Below are 23,104 nucleotides of genomic sequence, written 5' to 3'. Positions count from 1 at the left end.
ATAACAGGAGCCATTTTGTCACCAAAAAGCTGTTACAGAGAAGTTTGTGTTTTGTAAATTTACCCAACTCCACCCTTGCATGTCTTTGCCAATAGGAAGAAGTCCAGATGAATGAAACATTTCCTGTTTCTTTGAATCTGGCCAAACAGATGATGAGACAGTTATTTCTAAAATTAATAAATAAATAAAGCTACAACAAGGAACTTTAATTTTGGTGGTCACTGTGGAACAAAAGAGGTATTGTTTCCAAGCACCATAACTGCCATTTTACTGCATCATGGTCTGACAGTCTGCATCAGTCCTGGTTTTGGTTCTTCTGTGCCTCCCCTCCCTCCCTCAGTGGTCCCATGGTCCGGGTCTCCAGCAGTGGGGTGTCAGTGTTTGCTTCCAGTGGGGATTGGCTGAGCAGCAAGGTGAAGTTCTGGAGTCTGAGCTGAAGGAGTTGCTGGTGGACCTGCACGATATTGTGTTTTTTGTGCAGAATCCGACTATACAACTATATAGATCATATAGCTTGCTTTGATTTCTTACATGTTGCATATGCAAACTCCCCCTGCACTGTCAGTGTGTACAATACAATATAGCTTTATTTCTAACTTACAAAAGCTGAGCTCATAAAACCCCAACTTTAGCATGTGTTGCCTGTCTCAAATTGATGGTGCAAATGGGTCTGGCACCAAGTTAAATTACAGACTGAGAAACTGTTTACTGCAATATCCCCACAAACAACACTAGACAATATATAAATATATATTCATTTAGTGCAAATGTAAAATTGACTTCATATAAGTGATTTCTAATGGAATAACAGTTTTCTTTTAACTATAAATAGAAAATCCAGTTTCAAAGCTGGTTGGTATGATTTAGTGGGTATTACGGGTATGACATGTCTGGAAAGCTATTCCCATTCCTTCGCCTCAAATAATATATTACTACTTGAAGGCTGTGGAAAGGCAGTGGGCCCAACCCTCTTTCATTGTGGTAATTCATCATTTTGCCAACTAATGTAAGTTGATGAAATAAATACTAAAAAATGAACGGCTGCAGGAAATTTATGGGCACAACCTGATGAACGGATTAGAATTTGATGGTCAAATGTTTCTGTGCGTCAAAAAACACATTGTTGACCATATTTTAAGATAAAATAATGAATGACGTGTGGAACGATATGGATGCGAACTGCGACTTGACTTGTTGGCTGAGGTACAACCGCGAGGCATAGTTCTAGTTTTTATTGTTGCTTTTGTTCACGTTTTATATGTCATTTTGCATTTTGCTTGTGTTTAATTATAAATAAATAGATATAAAATAATAGTGACTGATTTCAAACGTCAGGAGATGGGACTAGAAATATCGTTCAATAACACAGAAGTGAAAGGTAACACGCTGCACTCAAAAAACAAAAATAAAGTTTAAACCTGTTGATTTTCATTCATTTCATATTTATTTTCCTTTTTGAAAAATCCAACCAGACAGACACGTTTTCCAGTTTGGTTATCAAAACAAAACAAAAAGAAAGCAAGTGCAAAAATAACAAAACAGTTTTAAGAACGAGGAAATAAAAACAAACAATGGAGTGTTGTTTTCCATAGTATGGTATGGTCACGGTTGAATCACATGTCAAACGATTTATCTTTTCTTTTTTTTAACAGAAATAATGACTCAATAGTAGTTTTACAATTCTTCATCCAGCTCCCCTTTTGAAAAATATGACATTTATCTTGAGGTTAATATGAAGACTATTATTTCAAGTTAATAAGAATGAACCCCATTCAATGAATTAGTCTTCTTTGGGAGGTCTATTTTACGATGCCATAGACAAGTGAAGACAAGGCGTCTAAGTAAGTTGTTATAGCCAGTTGTGGCAGTTAGTTCCCTCCAATAAAATTGCCCCTCAAACTTTTTTAAACACTGTAAAATGACTAAATATTGTAACATAATCCAACCACAATTTCATCTGTCATGAAACGAGGGGAAACAATAAAACAGTTACTCCATCCTAACTTTGGAATAATGATCAAACTTTGAGACAACTAGCCTAATAGCCCCATTCCTACTATTAAAAACAAAATGGAACCAAATGCATCCAATCCAGCTCGATCAGCACCCGGCAGCAGCAGGTGCACAAGTCACATGACGTGTTGGAGTCTCGTTAACTTGGATTCTGGGGAGAAGAAATGTGGAAACAGATCTCAGTTCGTTACGCAGCTGCACTCTTTGCCATTCACAGCATTCATTGTAACACTCACCTCTTTTCTTACATTTGTCGCTGCTGGTGACGGAGAGGCAGGTGGACTACGTTTAGGAGAGAGAGAGAGAGAAAAAAAGTTCATTACAGATCCATGTATGGCTTCAGCTCTGGCACGAGATGATCCAGGAGAAAGATTGTTGTCATTTGAACTCAAAACCCAAACAAATACGAACAATAAATAGAAAGATAAGCTTAAAAAAAAATCTGAACGAAGTAATGAGGGGTTTTCCTAAATCTCAGAAGGAACATTAGCCCAAAACATTTGGAATAGGCTCCCTTTTGAAGTTCTTCAACAGTTAAAGGTTGGATGGTCTTCAAGGTTTTACAAGGCCTGTGTCCAAATCATTTTACTGGGTATTTTCACTATGTTCACGACTCTCATTGCAGCTTGGATATGAGCTCTAGTGTATTTGGAGGAGTCAAAGAAAATCCCAAATCCATCCATTGTCTGAACAAACAAACAGCTGAAAACAATTATATATAGTGAAACATCCTTTCTAGGACACTTCTAAGCTTCACTTTTATGAATTGTATTTATTTATTTAATTTAACATTTTCATTACAAGTCTAGTAAAACTATTATGTTCCCACTTGCTCCCTAAAAACCACCCGTCTGCACACAGCATGGACGTAGAAAGAGGGGCCAGCGTTCACGTTCGTTCCCCTCGTGTCACGTGACATCACTCCGCCACTCAGCGGTTGTCGCAGCAGGGTTGCCAGATTGGGCGAGTTTCTACCTAAGTCGGGCTGGTAGATGACATGTGGGCTGCTTTTGTCAACATTAGTGGTATTTTTTAAACTATTGTGAAAACGATGTAACCAGCTGTATGTATTTTATGGTAAAAAACACAGATTTAGTCAACTTTGTTGCGTCCACCGCTATTAACTTGTTTAATAAGATAAATATTTGATTGACATGAGTTGCATTCAATTGTGGTGAGGGATGATGGAGGACAAATTCACCTAGAAAGTGTAGGCCTATATTTGGTTGCCTTTTTTGGATGGGTTACCGTAGCAATTCTGTTCAATTTTGTCATTTGATGCAGACATGAGCTGTCTACTTATGAAGTGGCTTTGTATTGCTCGTTTATATGGGTTCAGACAAAGGTCATGATCCAGACCGGTTTTCATAGACCTGGGTGGACTGGAATGGAAACCGGCGACCTGGCAACGCACAAGTAGCAGCACCTGGTGGCTAACAAGGATAGCTCAATGGCAGCATGGATGTTTCTGACTGAAGACTTTTAACATAAAAAATCAAAGAGACGTGGTCACTAATGGAAAAGGAACACGTGACTGCAGGATCCAACCCGCCAAACGATTGATGCGAGCCTAACGACGAGACCTGTGGCAGGTGTTGATATAAAATGGGTTCTTCGTTTCTTCGTCTTTCTAGAAAAAAGCGACATCGTCGTTGTGAACGGCAAAGTAACAGAAAGAGACCCGCCACCATCTGAACATGAAACTTCCACAACAAAGTCGTGTCATGTTTGTCCAGAGGAGACGCGCGAGGTCTACAAAGCAAGTAAGTGCCTTCCTTTCCAAAAAGACTTAAGATAAATAAATAATAAAAATATAGGTGTAGGGCTGTAACGAATACATCGAGCTGCATTAATAAAAAAATACATTATTATTATTATTATTATTATTATTATTATTATTATTATTATTATTATTATTAATACAATTATTATGATGAATAGCTTACACAAACATTGTGTTCAACAGTACACATCTCTCGGCAGAACTTACTTTAATAAAGAACGTTTTTTTGCATTTATCCTGGTGCACCATCACCAGACGCACATTGTGGCTGCGGTTTTTATGTGTTTTGGAGGATTGAATAAACGTTTTCTGGTGCACTGACACCGATATTTGTTTGTTGTATTTATCCTGGTGCACTGACACCGATATTTGTTTGTTGTATTTATCCTGAGGGGTATTCCATCAAACTCGCTAAGCGCAAAGCCGGGCTAATTTCGATAAGCCTCGCTACCTTTAGCGAGAGTTGCGTTCAATCAACATGACTTGAGGCACTCTCCGCTAAGTAACCATGGGAATTTATCCGACCAAGCTAGCCTGCCCCGGGGCAGAATACATGCTTGCAATTTAAAAAAATATGAATAAATTGTTTATTTTGTTTAAGACCGACTGGCCACATCACTATCAAAAGCCCCCAGTTGGGTGAGTGGTGATGCTCCTGCCCCCAAACGTGGGAATCCCAGGTTCACATCCCGGCGAGGACATCTCATGTGTGGTTTTTTTTTTGTTGTTGTTTTTTTTGCCTGTATAATTGTCTTTAGATCAGAGAATTAGACCAACATTTTACCTTAACTATGATAAATATGTCATACAATTTCCCCAGAACCCAAATATAACTTGCAAAAACATGATAGGCATAAAGATGTTATTATTAATAGCATGTTATAGATCCCAATGACAAAGGCATTGCTGCATGCAATTTTCAGCCACATAAATTCCTTTCAGGTGAGTTCATTAATAGATTCATTGAATGTGTTCATTGAATTGTTGAGATAAATGAGTTGGTCAATGTAGATGCATTTACTAGGCCTATCTAAAAAAAGAGAGAAAGAGAGAGAGAGAGAGAGAGAGAGAGAGAGAGAGAGAGAGAGAGAGTTCCGGCAAAGGAAGAAGTTTAACAAATTTCCGTTGTCGGGAATTGAACCGTCGCCTGCCGCGTGCAAAGTCGGCGCGTTACCTCTACACTATCCTCACGTTCGAGAAATTGTAGTCAGAGTTATATTAGAACATGTTACTCTTAACGGTACTTCCGTATTTAATCGCTCTGCAATTCTTGCCCAAGCAGCCTCACGATCTTTATTTATCACTACAGTATTCCCTTTATCGGTTATGATGGGTTTGTACTCCTCGTACAGTTCCATCAATATTTTTTGCTCTGGTCTTTTCTGCCATTTTCTCGATGATTTGACATTCACGGTTCTGGTCTGGCTTCATATCCCGTGAACGGCGTTAACACACGACAACTTTAACCTGGCTTGAATTAGCCTCAACAAGGCGCGGCTGTAATGCGTTAATGGAATGGGTTTAGCCGCAAGTGGAAGTTGGCGTTAGTTCTAACCAGGCTTAACCAGGTAAGCGCCGCTTTAATTAGCGAGTTTGGTAGAATACCCCTCTGGTGCACTGACACCGATATTTGTTTGTTGTATTTATCCTGATGCACTGACACCGATATTTGTTTGTTGTATTTATCCTGGTGCACTGACACCGATATTTGTTTGTTGTATTTATCCTGGTGCACTGACACCGATATTTGTTTGTTGTATTTATCCTGGTGCGCCGTCACCATACTTGATCTTTTAGCCACTCTGATAGGGGACTGCCTACCCAGGCAAAGCTTTAACAGCAGTTACTGGCTTCTCTTTATACATCCATGGCCTTTCCCCCTGTCCTGTGCACAAGAATGGAGTTCCCTCTTGCTGATTGGCTGGACTAGTGTTGTTTGCTTCCTGTTTACACAGACAGAGCTGTCTATAAACACTGGGTTTTTCCTCAGAACACACAGAATAGAGAACGTGACCATGAGTATATATTTGCTGATTAGAATGGCTGACTGCACCTTTTAAGGCCCATATACGCTGTGTGATAACAGCAATCTTGCACATTCATTGCATCAACTGTTATCCCGTAATCTCCTAACAACTAATTGTTAGATTGAAATACATCTACACAGTATTCATAGTATACAGTTGTGGGATAATAAACACTGAGTCACACTCTGCTTCTTCTGTCTAAAGACCAAAAGACTCTTTTTATGTCAGCGGAGGCAACATGTTCAAGTAAACTGTACCTAACAATGAGGTTTATGATTCCAATGATAAAAAAAACAGTCATGAAAGAGGAGACGTGTTTCCATCTCCATGATTAATCAGAAGTAACTTTAATCTTCGTTTTCATGACCTGAGGTAATGTAAAGCATGCTGAAAGAAAGGGACAAACTGGAACGCGGACAAAAAGAGGCTTTCTTACATACCTGGCAACATGCTTGGACGCGTTCTCAAAGAACTTTGTTTTAGAGGCGACGCTGCAGAAAAACAAGAACACTGACATGTTGGTATTGTAGATACACACATACTTCATCTTTTGTGATCAGTACTTATTATTTCGTAGACTTTTTTTATATTGCATTCCCTGCCTATATGGTTCCAACAGATTTAGTGGTGTTACATTTGTGTGGTACTTTTCTATTAAAGCTTTGGCTGCAATCCATGTAGGTCATAGACTAAAAACTCACCTATACAGAATGCACATTTCTTTCTCTGTCTCCTGTTAACTCTAATTTAGCACTTGAAGTAGATCAGTTGAATATTGTACTTCTTGGTGCACCCAACATGGCTGAATGCACTTATTGTAAATTGCTAAATAATTGTAATGGAACATCTGATATCTGATATTATGCATGCTGGTTCACTGGAACAGCTGAGACACACAATGAAACAGAACTATTGTTAATGTTATCAGTTACTGCCAAGTCAAAATGTCCCATGATCGAGTTTGTTATCTCAAGTTAAAGTACTTTTCTTGTTAAAAAGGCCTTTTGTGGCAAGATAAGCTAATTAATGATCATCAGTCATATCATTGTAACCTGTAACTGGATTTTTGTGCAGACATAGGTCCACCCTTTCAAGTTGATTTGGTAAACTTGTCAACCAACAACTGCTTATCAACACAAGTAATATTGGCATTTATTGAGTTATGTGTTAGGGCAGCTGGTGTGTTCATGTCCGATATTCACTATCTTTTAGCTCTGTATTTGGTCCCTACCACCTCCAGGGAGACATAGCTAATTCTTCAGCTGATAATTGCTAAACTATGTATGATCACCAGCTGGTTGCAAACTTTATCCTGCAGTGTACAGTAAGATATTACAGCGTTCGCCACTGAAAATGAGTGAAACAAAACAGGTGGACTGTTGCACCAAAACAATGAGCTGAAAGATGCTAAAATGCTCCAGTGATATTGTGTTGTGTTGCGTAAATTATGTGTTCTATTGTTTTTAACAAAAACAGCAGATCCATAGTAGGCTTGGGTCGGTTTAAACATTTTCAAACCGGTCTGATACTAAGCCAAAGACGGGACCGAACCGGTTATACTGACCTTTCCCACTAGGCATCTCACTTGCCATAGCAGAAGATTAGAAGATTGTGCCGGTATCACGAAAAGGAGAGTCAAAAATATGCCGCAACCCAACCCTAATCCATAGTTTTTATCTACCTTTTGACCATTACGCAGAGAAAAGATGAAGTAAGAGGCTCTTACTAGGATGTGGCACTGCCCTCACTGCTGGGTGCACTCGGGGGCTTTTGTGGTGGAGCGGGGTATCTGGAGGGGGGCTCAGGAGGCCGGACAGGGGGTCTACAAATGGCATGTTTTTCTGTGGACCTCACTCTGGTCAGACCATCAGAATCTCCTGAGAAAAACAATATTAATGTAGAATTACAGATTACAATGTGTATATGGCAGCGACGTTCACTAAAATATGGATGTTCTGTTATAATAATAAAATGGCTATGCAAATGGCTCCAGCCAAGTTGCAGTTTAACTAAAGAATGAGTAAACGCTCAGAGGGTTCATTATACCTTCTCTGTTGGTTGGGGTACCTTTGGGAGGTGGTCTCCTGCTCTGGAAGGAGGGTACTCTGCTCACGTAGACTCCAGACTCCCCGTTTGCCGCTGAAGAAGAGTCTGGTCGTTGCCTCGTATCGTCTATCTTACCAGCGTCGGAGTCTGAGTGTCTGTCCTGGCGGTTAACTGGTCTGGGTATCGGTGCTAGTCTTGGAGGAGGTTCTCTTGGGACCAGTGGAACACAGCTGACTGGTTTTGTCCGCTGCAGGGGAACGGGGTTCGAGACTTCCACTTCCAAGACGGAGCCGTCCTTCTGGCCATCTGTTGCAAAGAAATGACATAATCAATTTATGCAAGGTACTTGGAGTGGACTCAACAGTTAACGTTGAGATAAAAAAAATAGGATTTGTTTTTTTATTTAAAAAAAAGAGAAGAATATGTTTTTTCTTATCATAGTCATCTTAGTCATCATCTTCTTATCATCTTAGTAACTTCAGAAATATAAATGTTTTCCTAATAAATGTCAGACATTCATTAATTAAATCGGTAACAGGTCAAGGTTTAAGAAACATTTTTTTAATTAATTTTGCATTTTTGGATTAATCATACAGAGCTGGTTGTTTTCCTATACAGAGAGTCGGTTAACATTTACAGGTAAATAGTCAAATATTTAACCAACAGAGGGAGGAAAAGCTGCAAGTCTCTCCACCAGTGAGACGATGGAGACAAACCCACTTAATGAGGGGTTCAAACTGAAAATTACATGATTTAGCCAGAGGCCTTAAAAAGACTGCCAGATTAAAAAAAATAAAAAATAGTAGAGTTGATACGTTTATCTGTACTTGAAATAGTAAAAAGCACCAATAAAAAAATAAGACATTGAAGAATAAAAAAAAAATACATTTGATTTGATATTATTTGTCAAACAAAAAAATGATTCCATGTTAAGGAATGTCATTTCTGGGCTACATGTCACAAGTGGCCAATTTAATCAATTAATGTGTCTGAATGGTATTTGATAGGCACACTATCGTACTGAAAATGTTGGTGTGTTGTGGTTAAAATGTCTCTGGAATATTTTAAAGCACTAAAAATAATCTACTACTAGTTTCAGGAGAATAGGGTGGGTTAATGATGAGGATGATGATGGCAATCAGGTCGAGGGAGGCTGATAATTACTCTCTGCCTGCTGGAAGTGGTCGTGACTTAGAGGCTGGTAAACACGAAGCGGCCGCTTGGAGATCGTGATTGGTTGCCGTTTTCTCGGGGTGATCCGCGGAGGAGGGAGGGGTGGGCAAGTGCTGTCCTCCGGCATGTAACTGAAGATCTGTAATCATGAGAAACCGCACAGTATCGCTTTGGTTTAGCGGCTACTATTACAGCCTGTAACAGAACGGATAGACTGGTGTACATGAGAAGGAACAGGAAAACAACGATACGAAAAAACAAGCTTTTTTCACAGAAAAATCTTATGAAATACACAAATACCAAACGTAATGACTTCAATGTAAAAAAAAAAAATCTGCTCCACAAAATCACCATAAACACATTTTTCAACAACTTGGGAAATACTCAAATTCTCTTTAGAGCCGTCGGCTAGCTTAGCTTAGCATAAGCCTGGAAACAGCTAGCCTGGCTCAGGCTAAAAGCAACGTTATATCTCACTTGTTTAATACGTATACAAAACAAAGTGTAAAAATATAAATTCTGGACTTTTACTGAGGCTTATTTATGGGACTACACGTGATGGTATGATGATAGTTGGATTTTGTTACCAGCCGGGCTGGCTGTTTCAACCCATTTCCATTCTCTGTGCTAAGCTAAGTGAACCGGCTGCTCATTGTAGCATCAAATGTATAGTAATTTTTTGAGTGGTATCAATCTTCTTATCCAACTCTCTCCTAAAATGGCAAACTATTCCTTTAATAGGTTTAAATTGCTATCACTTGTTTGATTGTCTTTCACGTTTTTTGTCTAAGACTCGACAAAGGCTGCGATCTACTGAAAATGTACCTTCTTGAAGTCCTCAATCAGTATCTCAACGACAATATTTTGGAACTTGATATCCAACATGGCTGCCACAGTCTCCTCCTTTGCTCTCATCAGTGTGGGTCCAAAGACAACAGCCATGTTTGAAGGGATCATCCGATTTTCTTGACTGTGACCGCACACGCTGTCAACAAACATCAAGTCCGGTTCCATAAAATCACACATTATTTCAGATGGGTTCGGGAAAAAGAACAAAAGGTCGCGTCATGCTAGCACTTACTTGACCAAGTGCTTAATGAGCATCTCCACCATCTCCCGGTTCTTCTCTGGTAGTTTATGGGAAAGAGAATGAATCTCGCTCAGTCGAAAGTCCAGATTATCTGACTCTGTGATACAAAGACAACACATGGCATATGGAGTTCATCTGCAGTGCCTGTAGACCTTAATCATAAACATGTACACAAAAGATATGTATGTGTGAAGGTGAGGAAGTCATTTTTTTTTTCAATTTGTGATGGATAACAGATTAAGTTAAACGTGATGAACATAGAATAAGGAGACCCCATTCAACGACTCAGCCAGAATGAGGCTGATGCTATTAAACTCATTGTCTCTCTGTGTTTTACAATGACTTTGTGGAAAAGATTTTTAAAAAACCAAGCAGAAGATTTCTTTAACGTCTTCCAGAATGATCTTGTGCTGCCTGTTAAACTGCTGAACCTGCAGGCTGCATGGTGTCGAACCTGCATCCAGGCAATGCTTATCCATGTTAACGCAGGTGTAAAGATAAACAAGATGCATGGCAGGTTTATAATTACTGCCCAAGCTATCTGAAAAGATGAACTGAAACATACAAATGTAATCTGAGTTTCTATTCTGTAGATTACAGGCAAACAGTCAATTAAACTGCTTCACTTATGACGTATCCATAAAACCAAGAAGAGACTAAAGTAGAGAGTTTAAAATGGAGAGCAATCAAACATGAGCACACAAACAAAACGCCAGATGATTTCCAGAATGCGTCTTACTTGCAGCACAGATGAGGTCTCGGTGAAGAGCGTAGGTCATCAGAGGTTCAGACAAGCTCCTGCAGATAAATACACACACACATAAACAAAGACTGCAGTGCAATAGAACTCGCCATATTGATCACAAGAGAAACACAAAGCAGCGCTCGCTTGTTGCAGTTACGCCTCTGTCCAAACTGCGCTTTTTGTTTTGATCAAAATTGCGACATTGTGCATCTGGAACCAGATATAGGCCTACACTACAATCGAGCAGATTGTTGGAAAATACCGAAAAGAATGGCGGGGATTTGTACAAGGGGGAAGAATTTCAAATGAGATGGCCAATGAACTGAATTCACATCGTGACCATAATGTCAACCGCAGATCTGGAACTACACAGTGATGACCTTTGTGTCTCGTCACAGACAAACATACCTGAGATAAAACTTCAGTGCACTTGTGATGGTATTAACGTCCCAGTCGCCGCTGTGGAGATCCACATCTCCTGGGTTTGTGGGGTCTGTGTAGGAGCAAATCAAACAAGCAGAAAATCCGTTATGCCGTTTCAGTAATTCCATGTAAACACTGATCTGACACACTGTCATGACTTACTGGGACCTTGAATAGAACAGAGCCATCGTTAGTGTTATTAATGTGCTCTTCCTACTCTTTAAACTGTCGGCTATGGAAAAATGTAAACCTGCCATAACATATTGTTGGCCACTAGGGGGCAGTAGAAACAACAAGTAAAACCACTGACATATCACCTTTTAAGTTGATGTGGCTGACTTGTTTGCAAACCTTTTTCCCCTTTCTCAGTCATCAGATGCAGAGCAGGGTTATTAATCATTTGGATATGTTTGTGTCCACCTGATGAATGTAAGTCCAACATTTACTCTGCTTTTTGTCTATTTTTGGTCTCGAGCAACTACCGAGGGAAATATCAGGCTTCTAAATGCTTTATGTTCACCAGCTAGCTGGTTGCTAACATTGTCGTTAGCACTGAACGCCGCTACCTGAAAATGATGCTTTCAGTGCGGTGGAAAACTAAATTGAGATTGAGGCCTGAAAAACCAAAGCAATGTGTTAAAAGACTCCATAAAACGAAGCTGAGTCGAACGAAACAGCAGTGTCGGGTGATCATTCTTTGCGAGCATCGTCATCGTCTGTAAATAAATGATTTAATAAATTAGAAGTTATTTACAGCCACTTTAAGGCAGAGCCCACCGGAGCATTCTCACAGGAAAGCTTCACCAAAGTGGCCGAATTAGTGTTTTACTATGAAAGACGAGCCCAAGCAAAGAAACACGGTGAATGGACGGATGTAAGACATGTTCAGGGCTTATTTCCTTACCAAAGAAGGCATTTAAAAGCTTCTGCACTTGGATGTTGCTGCCAACTGTTCTGTACACTCCTTCTTGTGAGACTCCTGGAAAGACGAGAGGAGGAGGTGAAAACAATTGTAATGTGGACTAATGCAGAACAGTGGAAATGTACCACATGCTTCTCTCCGGAGCCTGCAGGAGCCGGGGTTGAGCTGCAGATGTTCTGTCCTGATTGTGCACATTTGATTTCAGGTTCAGATTGAGTCCGAGACGGAACAAGTGCCATCCATGCCTGGATCATGAGTCCAATTAAATGCGGATGGCTTGAGCAGCTCTTTTCATTCATGTAGGAAGAATGAACTTCCTGCAGAAACATATTGTGACTTCCTTCAGGGTCGAGTTATTGGGCTTTGAAGTTTTAGCACGCATGGAGGGAAGGACCGATAGTAAGTCATAAACAGAAATCAGACGTTAGGCATTAATAGTGTGGGATAAAGATGCGATGATTAAAATTCTGTATCATCGGAGACTAGTAGTATTGTGATGAAGAACATTTATTCCCCTGAGAGCAGCCTGCAGGCGGCATCATCATGTAACCTATGACTCAACTACGCCCCCTTCAGGGCAAGTAAGCAAACTAACAGAACTACAGACAGCTGGGACAAACCTTTTGTCTCAACGTGGTTGATGCACTTTCGCACAAACTTGAATCCAATTTCATTCAGTTCCACTGTGGAAGTAAAGAAAAAAAGATTTAAAAACAAACAACCTTCTAATTGTGAAGACTTGCATATGGATGCTTGGATGATGAATGTCTTTCTACACCTCAAAACATCCACGTTAGACTTTGAGGGTAAAGATGAGTGACCTACTTTCAGCGTTCTTGTGAATTGGGGAATGATAGATCTGAAATTGAAAAACAAATGTATAAGGTTATATTAAAGTTATGGCAAAATCTAAGACTGGCCTACAGCACAATTCATGAACACGTCTTTTTGTAAAACTGAAAATGAGTTGATGAAACCTGTTCCACTAAACAAACTTCCTCAACTTTTAGTTTACTAAAGTTGACTTTTATGAGCAGATTCAAATAGCATGAAAATAATAACAAAGGAAAACGGAGAGAAAAAAGGATGACGGGATGGAATGTGCGTCTTGTTGACTGGTGGAAAACAGAAAAGGATTCCAAAAACCAAACAAATGAAAAGAATTCAGTTTACTGAGAGACATTTTGGCCAGGTTTAATCTAGTACACATCTACGGACAAGCCAGGATATCCAACTCAAACCAGCTTTCATATCAAAGCAATGTCTTGTTTTTGCTCTGTTGCCTTCCCCACCAATAGGTCAGAGGTCAGGTCCCTCAACAGAGTATCTGGAGACCGTACAGTAGAGTCTTGTTCAAGGACTCTTCAGCTGCAGACAAGTGCTTGTTGTCACAGCAGCTCAAAGTGTGAAATATCCCTATGAGGCCGTGTTATTGATTAAGGCCTGAGGATACAACAACTAACTGGTTTGTTTTAGGGGGAAATTACACAAAATGCTCTGATCCAAGTGTTGCAATGAGTCACTTTAATAATAATAAAAATAAGATCACACGGTAGCTGTGCTTCAAAACGGACTAATCTAATCTAATAGATGCAATGATGATGAAGCCACCATCAAAGAAAGGAAATACTGACGCTGAAAACCTCGCAATACTTTCCAGTACTTTGGAAATGGATGATTTGTTTTTTATTTCAGTGGTTTAAAAACAAAATTGCCACAATATCCTCTTGCTCAAACAAGTTTGGAGATCGCTTTCTCTCTATCCAACACTTCAATGCCAAGGGCTTTGAATTCAGAAGACGTTCCAGTGGAAAGTACACAAAAAGGAGCCCTGAAGCTATCTGTAAGCGAAGCATTACATAACGTTTGGCTTATTGGCACACAGGTTCATGCATGTTGAGCAGTTCTTGGTTTGGAAATGTGACAGATCTTCCAAAACAGATTTATGGACTGTTAGACCAGCTCGCTGAGACTGGGGTCAGCCTGCTCTTGTGTGTTTATTACGGGCCCAGATCCTCTGAAATCATGTCCTATTTTTGTTTACTAGAGCAACAACTAACCGTTATTATTTTTATTAGTGCTTAAATCTGCAGATCATTCTGGATGAATTGTTTAGTTGTTTTGTCAATAAAATTTGCCAAATCCTCCTCTTCAAATTACTTCTTCCTTTCAACCAACAATCAGTTGACAATCGTATATAACGAAGGACTGCAGAGAATTCTCACATTTGAGGAGCTTGAAGGCATCCAGAGTGCACTGAGTCGGTGTGAGAGATTATTCTAACAGAAAAGCAGACTTGATCCGTGTCCAGACAGACCTGGCAGGAGTGCCAGCAGTGGATCTTTCCATAACAATATTTGGGCAGCATGGGTGGAAAAAGCTTGTGTTAAATGTGCATGATATTCAGAAGTCATGAAGGAAGTTGCACAAGAAGAGAGGGCACTGAAAATGTGCCTTCTGTTATTTTCACATCCTCTGCCAGTGGTGGTCTATTTGCTTTTGTCCACAACCATCCACCATTAATCCGTCTATACTATGAGAGCAGCTGTAGAGAGAGCAGAAGTTGTTTAAAGCCACGACCAAAAGAGGAACGAGCAATAACATAAATTCTGCTAGTGAGGCAGTTTGGTATTTCATCTTGAGACTGCTGAACACGGACACGGCCCGCGGGAGCAGCAGCGTTTGTCAGATCCACAAGTCTGGCGGTTCTTACAGCGAGATTTCCATTAACACCTCGACATGATTCTAAAATCATTGATGGCATGAATCCAGGCCTTCTGTGCAGGGCCATTATACTTTGCCATAATTTAGCCGCACACCGATGGTAAAATGTGCCTTACAGGCTTCATAGCATCAACTTACATGAGGAATCTGATAACGAAACATGACATTGTTTCCATAAAATAAATATTGTTTAAGACAACACACTACCTAACAGTTAAGTAGTTTCTCTCTCCGGGATTCAACAAAAGCTAATATTGTGAATATAATACACATTTAATTAGGATCAATCCAATTAAGAAGCTTCATTCATCTTCATTCTAGCTATGTCTCCCAGAAAGTTGTGATTACAGATTTGACTACCAGCCAGCATTTATTTATTTCAAATAAGGTTGGATGGACTCTGCAGACTGGAAATGGAAACTGGCAGCTTTGTGTGTCAGCACTCTATTAGCAACATCTCCTCTTAGCAGCAGATTACACATTACATTGTAGATATTTCTGGCAGTAAAGCATTTTTGACAAAAACGATATCTCAAATCCAAACCGAGGCGAGAAACAAACTCACAGGCTCTTTTCCATCCATGGCCTCCATCCACAACTTCCTGTCCCCCTCTGTAAGAGCTTGGAACGTGACTGGTGCGTTTCTATGGAAACAGTGACAAATGCCATTAAGGAGGCAAAGGTTGCAATTAAATGATTCAGTCACACCATTTCCTGCTACAGTATCCGAACCATTGTGAACATTTAGTCTTTTGAGCTCTCACACATCACAGTACAGATCTGCAAAGAAAGACAGGGTGGACAAAATAACGAGAACAGCACAAGAAGACTTTAAGCGTCTTTGAAGTAAGTGATCCAATCCCATGTGTTAATGATTGAGGAGACAAATCAGACAGGCGTGATGAGATGATGACAACCCATTGTTGCAATCCGTCTTCAGCAGAAGCAACAAAATCGTGTGCCAATTTTTTTTGAGCTTGTAGGTGACTGAATCAATTGTTAACTCAGACAACTGTGCTACGAGTTTAAAGCTGCCAACTGCTCAAATCAACTTACTATAAGAAATTGAAAAAAACTCCCCTTATGAAATACATATATTTTATATACATATATGTATATATATATATATATATATATATATATATATATTAAACTTTCTATGGAGGTCAAAGGTCATGGTCAGGTAGCAGCATTCCAGGAATATTCAGACATCTTGAGCCGACAACATGATTTTCCACTAGACAGCACTGCCACCTTCAGTTGATCAAACAACCTGCTCCTCGTTGGGTTGTGGTTCACTTCACACACGGCTGGCACCAACGAGTCGCTCAGCATCCAGAGACCCTTTCAAGCACTTGATGAATAATTCGAGTGGCTTTTAAACCTTTAAAAACACCCCGCCGACACTCTCGAGTATTTCCACGTATTTCAAGAAACCTAACGGAGCAGCCTATGGCCCAAGTGCTTATATAAATATGAGCTTGTTGTGTTCCTGCTTCTGAAATCACACAGTCTGCCATCTGTTTCCAGCCTGTGCCCGTTGCCCAGGGATTGTTTGGGCTACGGTCCATTTAGCCCTCACTCTCTGTCCTTGCGAAGCCACCTGTTCACCTCGCCGCCTGACAACCTGTTTATCCCACAAGGCTTTCCGCGTTGCCTCATCTCACCGCGTCTCAGGGTTTGTTTGCGCTCACCTCTCGCTGGTTTCCATGTCGAAGCAAAAGCGCTTGTCTATGGACTCCGTCTTCCGGCGGATGCAGGACTTCAGTGTCAGCTGCGTGGTGCCCTGCAGAGAGAGAGGGAGTATGTGCGATGGAGACGATGGCGGCAGAGCAAGCAGCCTGAGAATGAGATTTGTAGTAGTAATTGCATGTTTCTCGCCGGTGAAGCACCTGTTTAGTTGTAGGCTTCTGTTCACAAGGCACCATGACCAGCTGTCTCCCCTCCTTGTGATACTTGCAATAATATTTCACCCATGATACACCCAGAGCCCCTGTTGGGACAAAGAAACAAGTTCAGACCAGGAATTCCAGCAAGGCCTTGTGCAAGTAAGCTTCTGTGCAAACACACGTACACTTCTCCTGGCAGTTCAGATAGCCCTCCATGGGCGGGTGCGTTTTCCAGATCTGCGACGGGTGTTTCATCCTCTTCATCAGGTCCTCCATCTCCTCACGAGTGCTCTCGTAGTGGTTTCTTGTCTGCAGGCGAAACCAGGACGGCGCACCCCAATTAGCAGGACATCAACTCTCACTAACGGCATCGTTTGTTTCGCCACTTACGTTCTGCAGGCTGAGCTGCAGCTCTTGCTTGTAAGGCATGAAGTCCTGAGTCATCTCCACTGTCAGGTTGTTGAGCGTTAGAATGCTGTGAAGAAACGCCAGCACCTGGACAACCACAGCATCAATGAGATGACATCCTCGGTTATATTGAGCACCTATTTAACAACATATGGATGGACGTTCACTGAACTTGTGAAGTGCACTGTGTATTTCGCAGCACTCACCGGCTCCACCACATCAAACTTCTTCCTGTCCTGCACCTGATGGATCTGGTACACGTACTCCACCGACGACTCGTAGAAATTCACTCGCTCTTTGTCGAGGAGATCATCGGCCTGGAGGAAAGAAAACACAAAGTAGTGACTTCTTTGTGGCTCTCAGTTCGACATTTTCACAACGAACCCGATGAATATTTGTCGTACTGCACCTCTTGAAGTTGACTCTCTTTCTTCTTGACGGAAAGATTCAGGTGTTTGTCTACCTGGGAGTAATATTTTTCACTCTCTTTCTCAAACTTCTTTTTCTTTTCCTGCAGGACGGATAGTGTGTGGGAATGGGGGAAATGAAAAGATTAAATCAAGTATGATTTTTCCTTTTTTAATCTGGCACAGCTTGAATGAAAGACAAATAGTGTTTAGAAATTTCTCACAACTTGCTGCTCTCAAACTCATAAGACTTTTAATTTGAGCTGATTTTAGAGGCAGATGGTGGATTTTTAAGGCTAATAAATCTATAAAATGTTTGATTCCTTAAATTTAGATCATATGTACTGAACCTGCTGTTGAAAAAAGATCTGTGGTGGACAGATTATGCAATGGAGACAGTGTTTCCAAATGAAATATCTTTGGTATTTCTGTACTGCTATTTCTTCTAAAATAAAGCTTATATTCAAGGCTATAGATCAGTTATTTCCACTATTTGTTCTTATTTTACTTCCTTAGGTACTAGCGGATGATAGGAGAAATTGTAATTCAGCTAATTTGACAAAATGGAAATTGTAATTGGATTTGAAAACAATACATCCCCTATTGAGCCAGGTCTAAAAGCCGAACACTATGGGTGGGAAAACTTGTTGGGACGTGAGAATGGATATCTAAAAGCAGTTTGCAAATAAACGGTTGAAATAATGAATAATAATGACTCGGCAGTTCAAAACATGAAGTAACCTGGTTAAATTATTATTTGAAAATGGGCCCAAACGCATGTACTTCTGCAGCAGTTATTGGAACACTAATTAAGTGGTTGGATTGGATTCAACTGATTTCCAGTCACTGGTTAATAAAAACCCTCTCGTGATCACCAGAGCATAACCAGAAAGAAACTCAAAGGTCATTGTGAATAATCAAGTTGATGTCCCGCAGAGTTTAAACAAATAAACAAAGAAAACCTGAGGGTCACCTTAGAAAAAAAACATGTGTTAGAATGACTAACGTGTTGGAATGATTTGACTAGAAATGAGTGAAAAGACTCACTTTTGTTACTCCTATCTGCTCCTTTCTGAACTTCTCCAACGGCTTGATGAGCAGATCGGAGGCATTCTGAACCTGGAAGGCAAACATGCAGCAGCTGTTACTACATGACAATTACACACACACACACACACACACACACACACACACACACACACACACACACACACACACACACACACACACACACACACACACACACACACACACACACACACACACACACACACACACACACACACACACACACACACACACAAGGATACACTCTTTCACACTGTACGTTTGTAGATAAACAGGGTTGATCCGTGGGGCAGAAACGCGTTGAGAAGAGTTTAAACGTTAAGTGTTTAAATGTTGCCTCTAAATTAGATCTGCATCCAGTAAACCCGGTCTAACAGGACCTGCTGCTTCCACCGTCATGGCTGGATTGCTAAACAAACCCAAAGAAGCCTGAGTTTATCCGGCATATAAGGAAAGATGTGGGAAAACGTGAGCAAAAGTGTGAGGTGGAACATTCGGTATTTACAGTATAATAAAGCATCAAAAGTCATAGTGGACCAAAATGCAGGCCATAGGATGACATTAACAAAACGAGAAGTAGAAAACCGAGAGGGGAACTGAGAGAAACATCATTACCAGTGTTTCCCCACAATCAGCATTCACAAGGCCACAGCAGCTATAGGTGTGTGTGTGTGTGTGTGTGTGTGTGTGTGTGTGTGTGTGTGTGTGTGTGTGTATGGGTGTGTCATGTGATGGCTCACTTCAATCAACCCACAGATGGAGAAAAACAAAGTCACTTTTCGCATCATAAGAAACAGGAAGTGAGTTATCACAGCAGAACGTGCCAAACGTTTCCCTTCCCTGTGGTCTCATCTTGAGTGCAGGATGTGTTGCCGTGGTTTCTAATCACTAATGAGGGTTTAGATAGAATGCAGAGTCGGCGTGGAGGAAGCCGATAACCCACCAGCATCATCCTGTCGTGCTCCACTTCCTGCAGGAGTTCGGCGAACTCCTGGAACGACTGGGCTGCGGAAATAAAGACATCGCACATTCTTATCATGAGTATCTGACGCGAGGAAACTAGAATAGACTTCATGGCGATCATATTTCCAGCTATTATTTTTCATACACATTTGTCATTGAGCTCTGAGGCAGACGTTTTCCAAAGCATTGTGAGGAATTATCAAGTGCCTGCCAAAAAAAAGATTCCCCTCCACTGTCTAGTATTAACAGCAAAACGAGCTGGAATATGAATATGACATCTCCTGCAGGTGGTCCGCTCTTCATCATGACCTTAACAGGTGACAAGCATGAACCCTGTTGGGAGCGTTGGCTTACTGATGTTAATCTCATCATCCGTCAGGGAGTCACCGATGACATCGAACTGGAACAAGCTGAGGGTCTGGGAGAACTTCTGCACCGCCAGAGAATAGCCTGTAAAAACAACAACGTTGAGTCCTTTTGACACGTATGAATGGAGTTCACAACTATGATTATAACAACAATACAGCCCTACTATTCTCCACACTTTAAATTCAACACTCCTCTCGGCCCAGGATTATTGTAACCATGCATTCTTTTCCCCTCTGGTAGGAAAGTCTAAAGTTGAAAGACATTCTTGGCAGGATTCATCAGAACAGCAGCAGCCAGTACGCCGTCCATGCAATATTTTATCCCAGCTTTGTCTGGGTTTTTATTGTCAAAACAAAACTTGTCAGATTAATACTGTAGAGCTTTTTGCCTGAGGAACTTGGCTAATAGACCTAGTATAATATTCTAACTCTCTCCTTAAATCACTCTTATTGTTGTAATGGAACAGTCTTCATATTCCCCTCGTTTCACATGTTTTTCCATCAACAAGTCGTGTTCTGCTTAATCGGTGTCTTTAAAAGCGACTTGTATTCCAGACAAAGTGCAGAGCAGGACACGTATATTTCATACATGAGCCACCGAGTCCCGATCATTAGGACTTGAATGATGAATGATTGAATGACTTGAGATGAATATGTGACTTTCAATGGTGCCAACAACGGGCCCTCGTGACCTCTGTGGACTGAATATACAGTAGGACCCTCACCATGCTGCAGCACGGCTGCACCACCTACAATGACCGTTTCTGTCTTGAAAAGCTGCTCACTGGCGATTTGGACGGCATGAATGCTGACTTGGCAAGTAAAAAACAAAAACAGTGTCTGCCTTCATGCAGGATACTGTCACTGGTCCTGGTCCATGCTATACAACCAGGAGCAGAGATGACAGACAGCACAGCTGTTGGCTTGTTTGGAAACAAACACTGCCAGACATCCTGCACATCTGCACCAGCAGGTCCTCTCCCAGGGGAGCACTAGCAACTCCCTGAATGAGCCTCCCCCACCCACCCACCCACATCGACCCTGTGGGCTCTTCAAAAAGGCCCCACTGATGCTGATCCGAAGCCTCATCATCATCACTGTATTTACATGCAATGTGTCGACAACGAATAGAAAGGCATGCTTACCTCTGATCGCAGTGATTACACTGTTGCCATCTTTGATCAACTCTTTGAGGAATTTGCTGGTCCTCTCCAGCTCCACCTCATAAGACTTGAGAGTGTCTCTGAAGTCCGGACTGTCCAGATAGCAGTCGCTGAACTCCAGAGGGGGGTGCCCCATCTTCTGGACCGCGGACTTTCCACACAATAGAAACACTGGGTTTGTTCTAGCGAGCCTCGCAGCCTACGCGCGTCTGCTGGCCATCGCCGCTTAGTTGAAGCGCCTCCAAAGTCTCATGTGTCGGTGTGAGCAGGAACCATGGTGTCCGTGGGAGCCTGCAGCGGCCGCCGGTCGGGTACGAGGTGCACGGAGCCGGGAGGACGCGCGGTTTAGTTCCACTTACCTCTTTTCCGTCCCCGGCCGCGCTGGCTACGCTGTTTTTAGTGGTATCCTGGCCCTCCTTGCCACTTTTTCCTTGTTACAGTATCGCGATTAGAAGAGCGGCTAGGATCCATTTGGAAGCGTCCGATTCCGAAATATTACACACTACTCAAGACACCTCCTTCCGTCCTTTACCGTGGTTCGAAATATATGTTTTATTGGTAAACGTCAGCGCCACGCTATGGAACAGCTGACATACGTGTTATTACATATATATTATGAAACAAAGATATACACGTCGGTTATGTCCCACGGCTTTACAAAGAGCGCAACACACAGCTGAATGGGACGCAGCCATCTGGTTATGGACGCTGAAAACTTCCCCTTTTCCACACCCAGGAGGTTCTTAAAGGGGCGGCTGCACAGGCGATGTGATTGTGTTGACGATGCTGCATTCAAGTGCTGTTGGAAATCTGCAGTTAGGATGTCGATCTATATAATAGATCTAATCTAATCTAATCTATCTATCTATCTATCTATCTATCTATCTATCTATCTATCTATCTATCTATCTATCTATCTATCTATCTATCTATCTATCTATTTTTTCAGACTTTGTAGTAATCTTTTTTTCTTGTTAATCATTTAATATTGTATAATGTATGTATTATTTCACCCTTAGAATGTAATTAAATAAACAAAGGAGTTTAGTTGTTGATCTGGTTACAACCAGCTGCAACACTACCAATTTTGGACCAGATTGCATTTCAGCCAATGCGTTCGGCCTCTTTTGCTCTCCACAAGGTTAATCTACATTTTTTTTCAGGGCCTGCTTGACCGTGATTCTAATGCCCGAATATTGTCCTGCATATAAATGCAGACTCTCCATATAGAGATTACCCCACTACCACCAATGAGCAAGGCCATTAACTGTCGTAGTGAATGACAGATCGGGCTCCGGTTTGAATGGGCAGCTTCCCTGAATTAATAAATTAAGAATCAGCGTGCTTATATCTTCACTGACAGCACTGTTATGAAGGAACACAACTGTAATTCCAAAGCAGATCATTATACAGACACACCTGCTCAAATACAATATGTGGGAACCTGAACATGTCACATGAACGTGATTATTCCAGTGTGACTCAGGTCACACCCATATATGTGACTGGGTGTGTTCCTGCATTTAAGATACAGTGCTATGATTAAACTGGTCTGGTCAGGCAGCTTCCCCAGACTTGGTTTACATAAAGCACAGAAGTGTCCCTGATGGCACTCAACTACAGTAATCTTGCAAGATATTTATTCTTACACGATGGGAACATCAATGTTAAACTATGTCAAAAACAGACTGGCTCGGTTAAGCACCACTTAAGGAATATCAATGGAGTTCGAGATGTATCTGAAAATGGACTTGATGACAGGTTGATTGCCGCCTGATGACAAATGTTATGAACCTTAAAATCACTGCACAGATCTGCTGTCAGCTCTCCTGGGACGCCTGTGTTGAGGTGTTGCACTTGAGCAACATGGAGTTGTTTCACTGAACACATTC

General features: G+C 41.2%; 1 protein-coding gene across 5 annotated transcripts; it reads right to left on the bottom strand.

Moving 5' to 3' along the window:
• Positions 1–1,421: 1,421 nt before the first annotated feature.
• Positions 1,422–21,760, bottom strand: ophn1 (oligophrenin 1). Of its 5 annotated transcripts, none has more exons than XM_084028876.1 (24): positions 21,195–21,760; positions 20,036–20,131; positions 19,662–19,723; positions 18,698–18,769; positions 17,653–17,754; positions 17,450–17,560; positions 17,226–17,330; positions 17,021–17,144; positions 16,839–16,939; positions 16,641–16,732; positions 15,512–15,590; positions 13,048–13,081; positions 12,843–12,905; positions 12,205–12,279; positions 11,286–11,370; positions 10,872–10,930; positions 10,124–10,229; positions 9,868–10,027; positions 9,034–9,181; positions 7,891–8,175; positions 7,550–7,697; positions 6,264–6,314; positions 2,250–2,295; positions 1,422–2,164 (listed from the first exon to the last, which is right to left on the bottom strand). In XM_084028876.1, the coding sequence occupies exons 1-24, from the start codon at positions 21,346–21,348 to the stop codon at positions 2,153–2,155; spliced, it is 2,370 nt and encodes a 789-aa protein (XP_083885002.1). In that variant the 5' UTR covers positions 21,349–21,760; the 3' UTR covers positions 1,422–2,152. The 5 variants fall into 5 exon arrangements, with proteins under 5 accessions (XP_083885002.1, XP_083885001.1, XP_083884998.1 ...); XM_084028875.1 differs by having other exon boundaries at positions 7,550–7,700; positions 21,195–21,759; XM_084028872.1 differs by having other exon boundaries at positions 7,550–7,700; positions 7,870–8,175; positions 21,195–21,758.
• Positions 21,761–23,104: the final 1,344 nt, after the last annotated feature.

This window comes from Eutrigla gurnardus (genome assembly GCF_963514095.1).
Source record: "Eutrigla gurnardus genome assembly, chromosome: 15".
In the NCBI taxonomy this organism is placed as follows: domain Eukaryota; kingdom Metazoa; phylum Chordata; class Actinopteri; order Perciformes; family Triglidae; genus Eutrigla; species Eutrigla gurnardus.
Note: the sequence above shows the minus strand (reverse complement) of the source record. Positions and strands in the feature narration are given on the sequence as shown.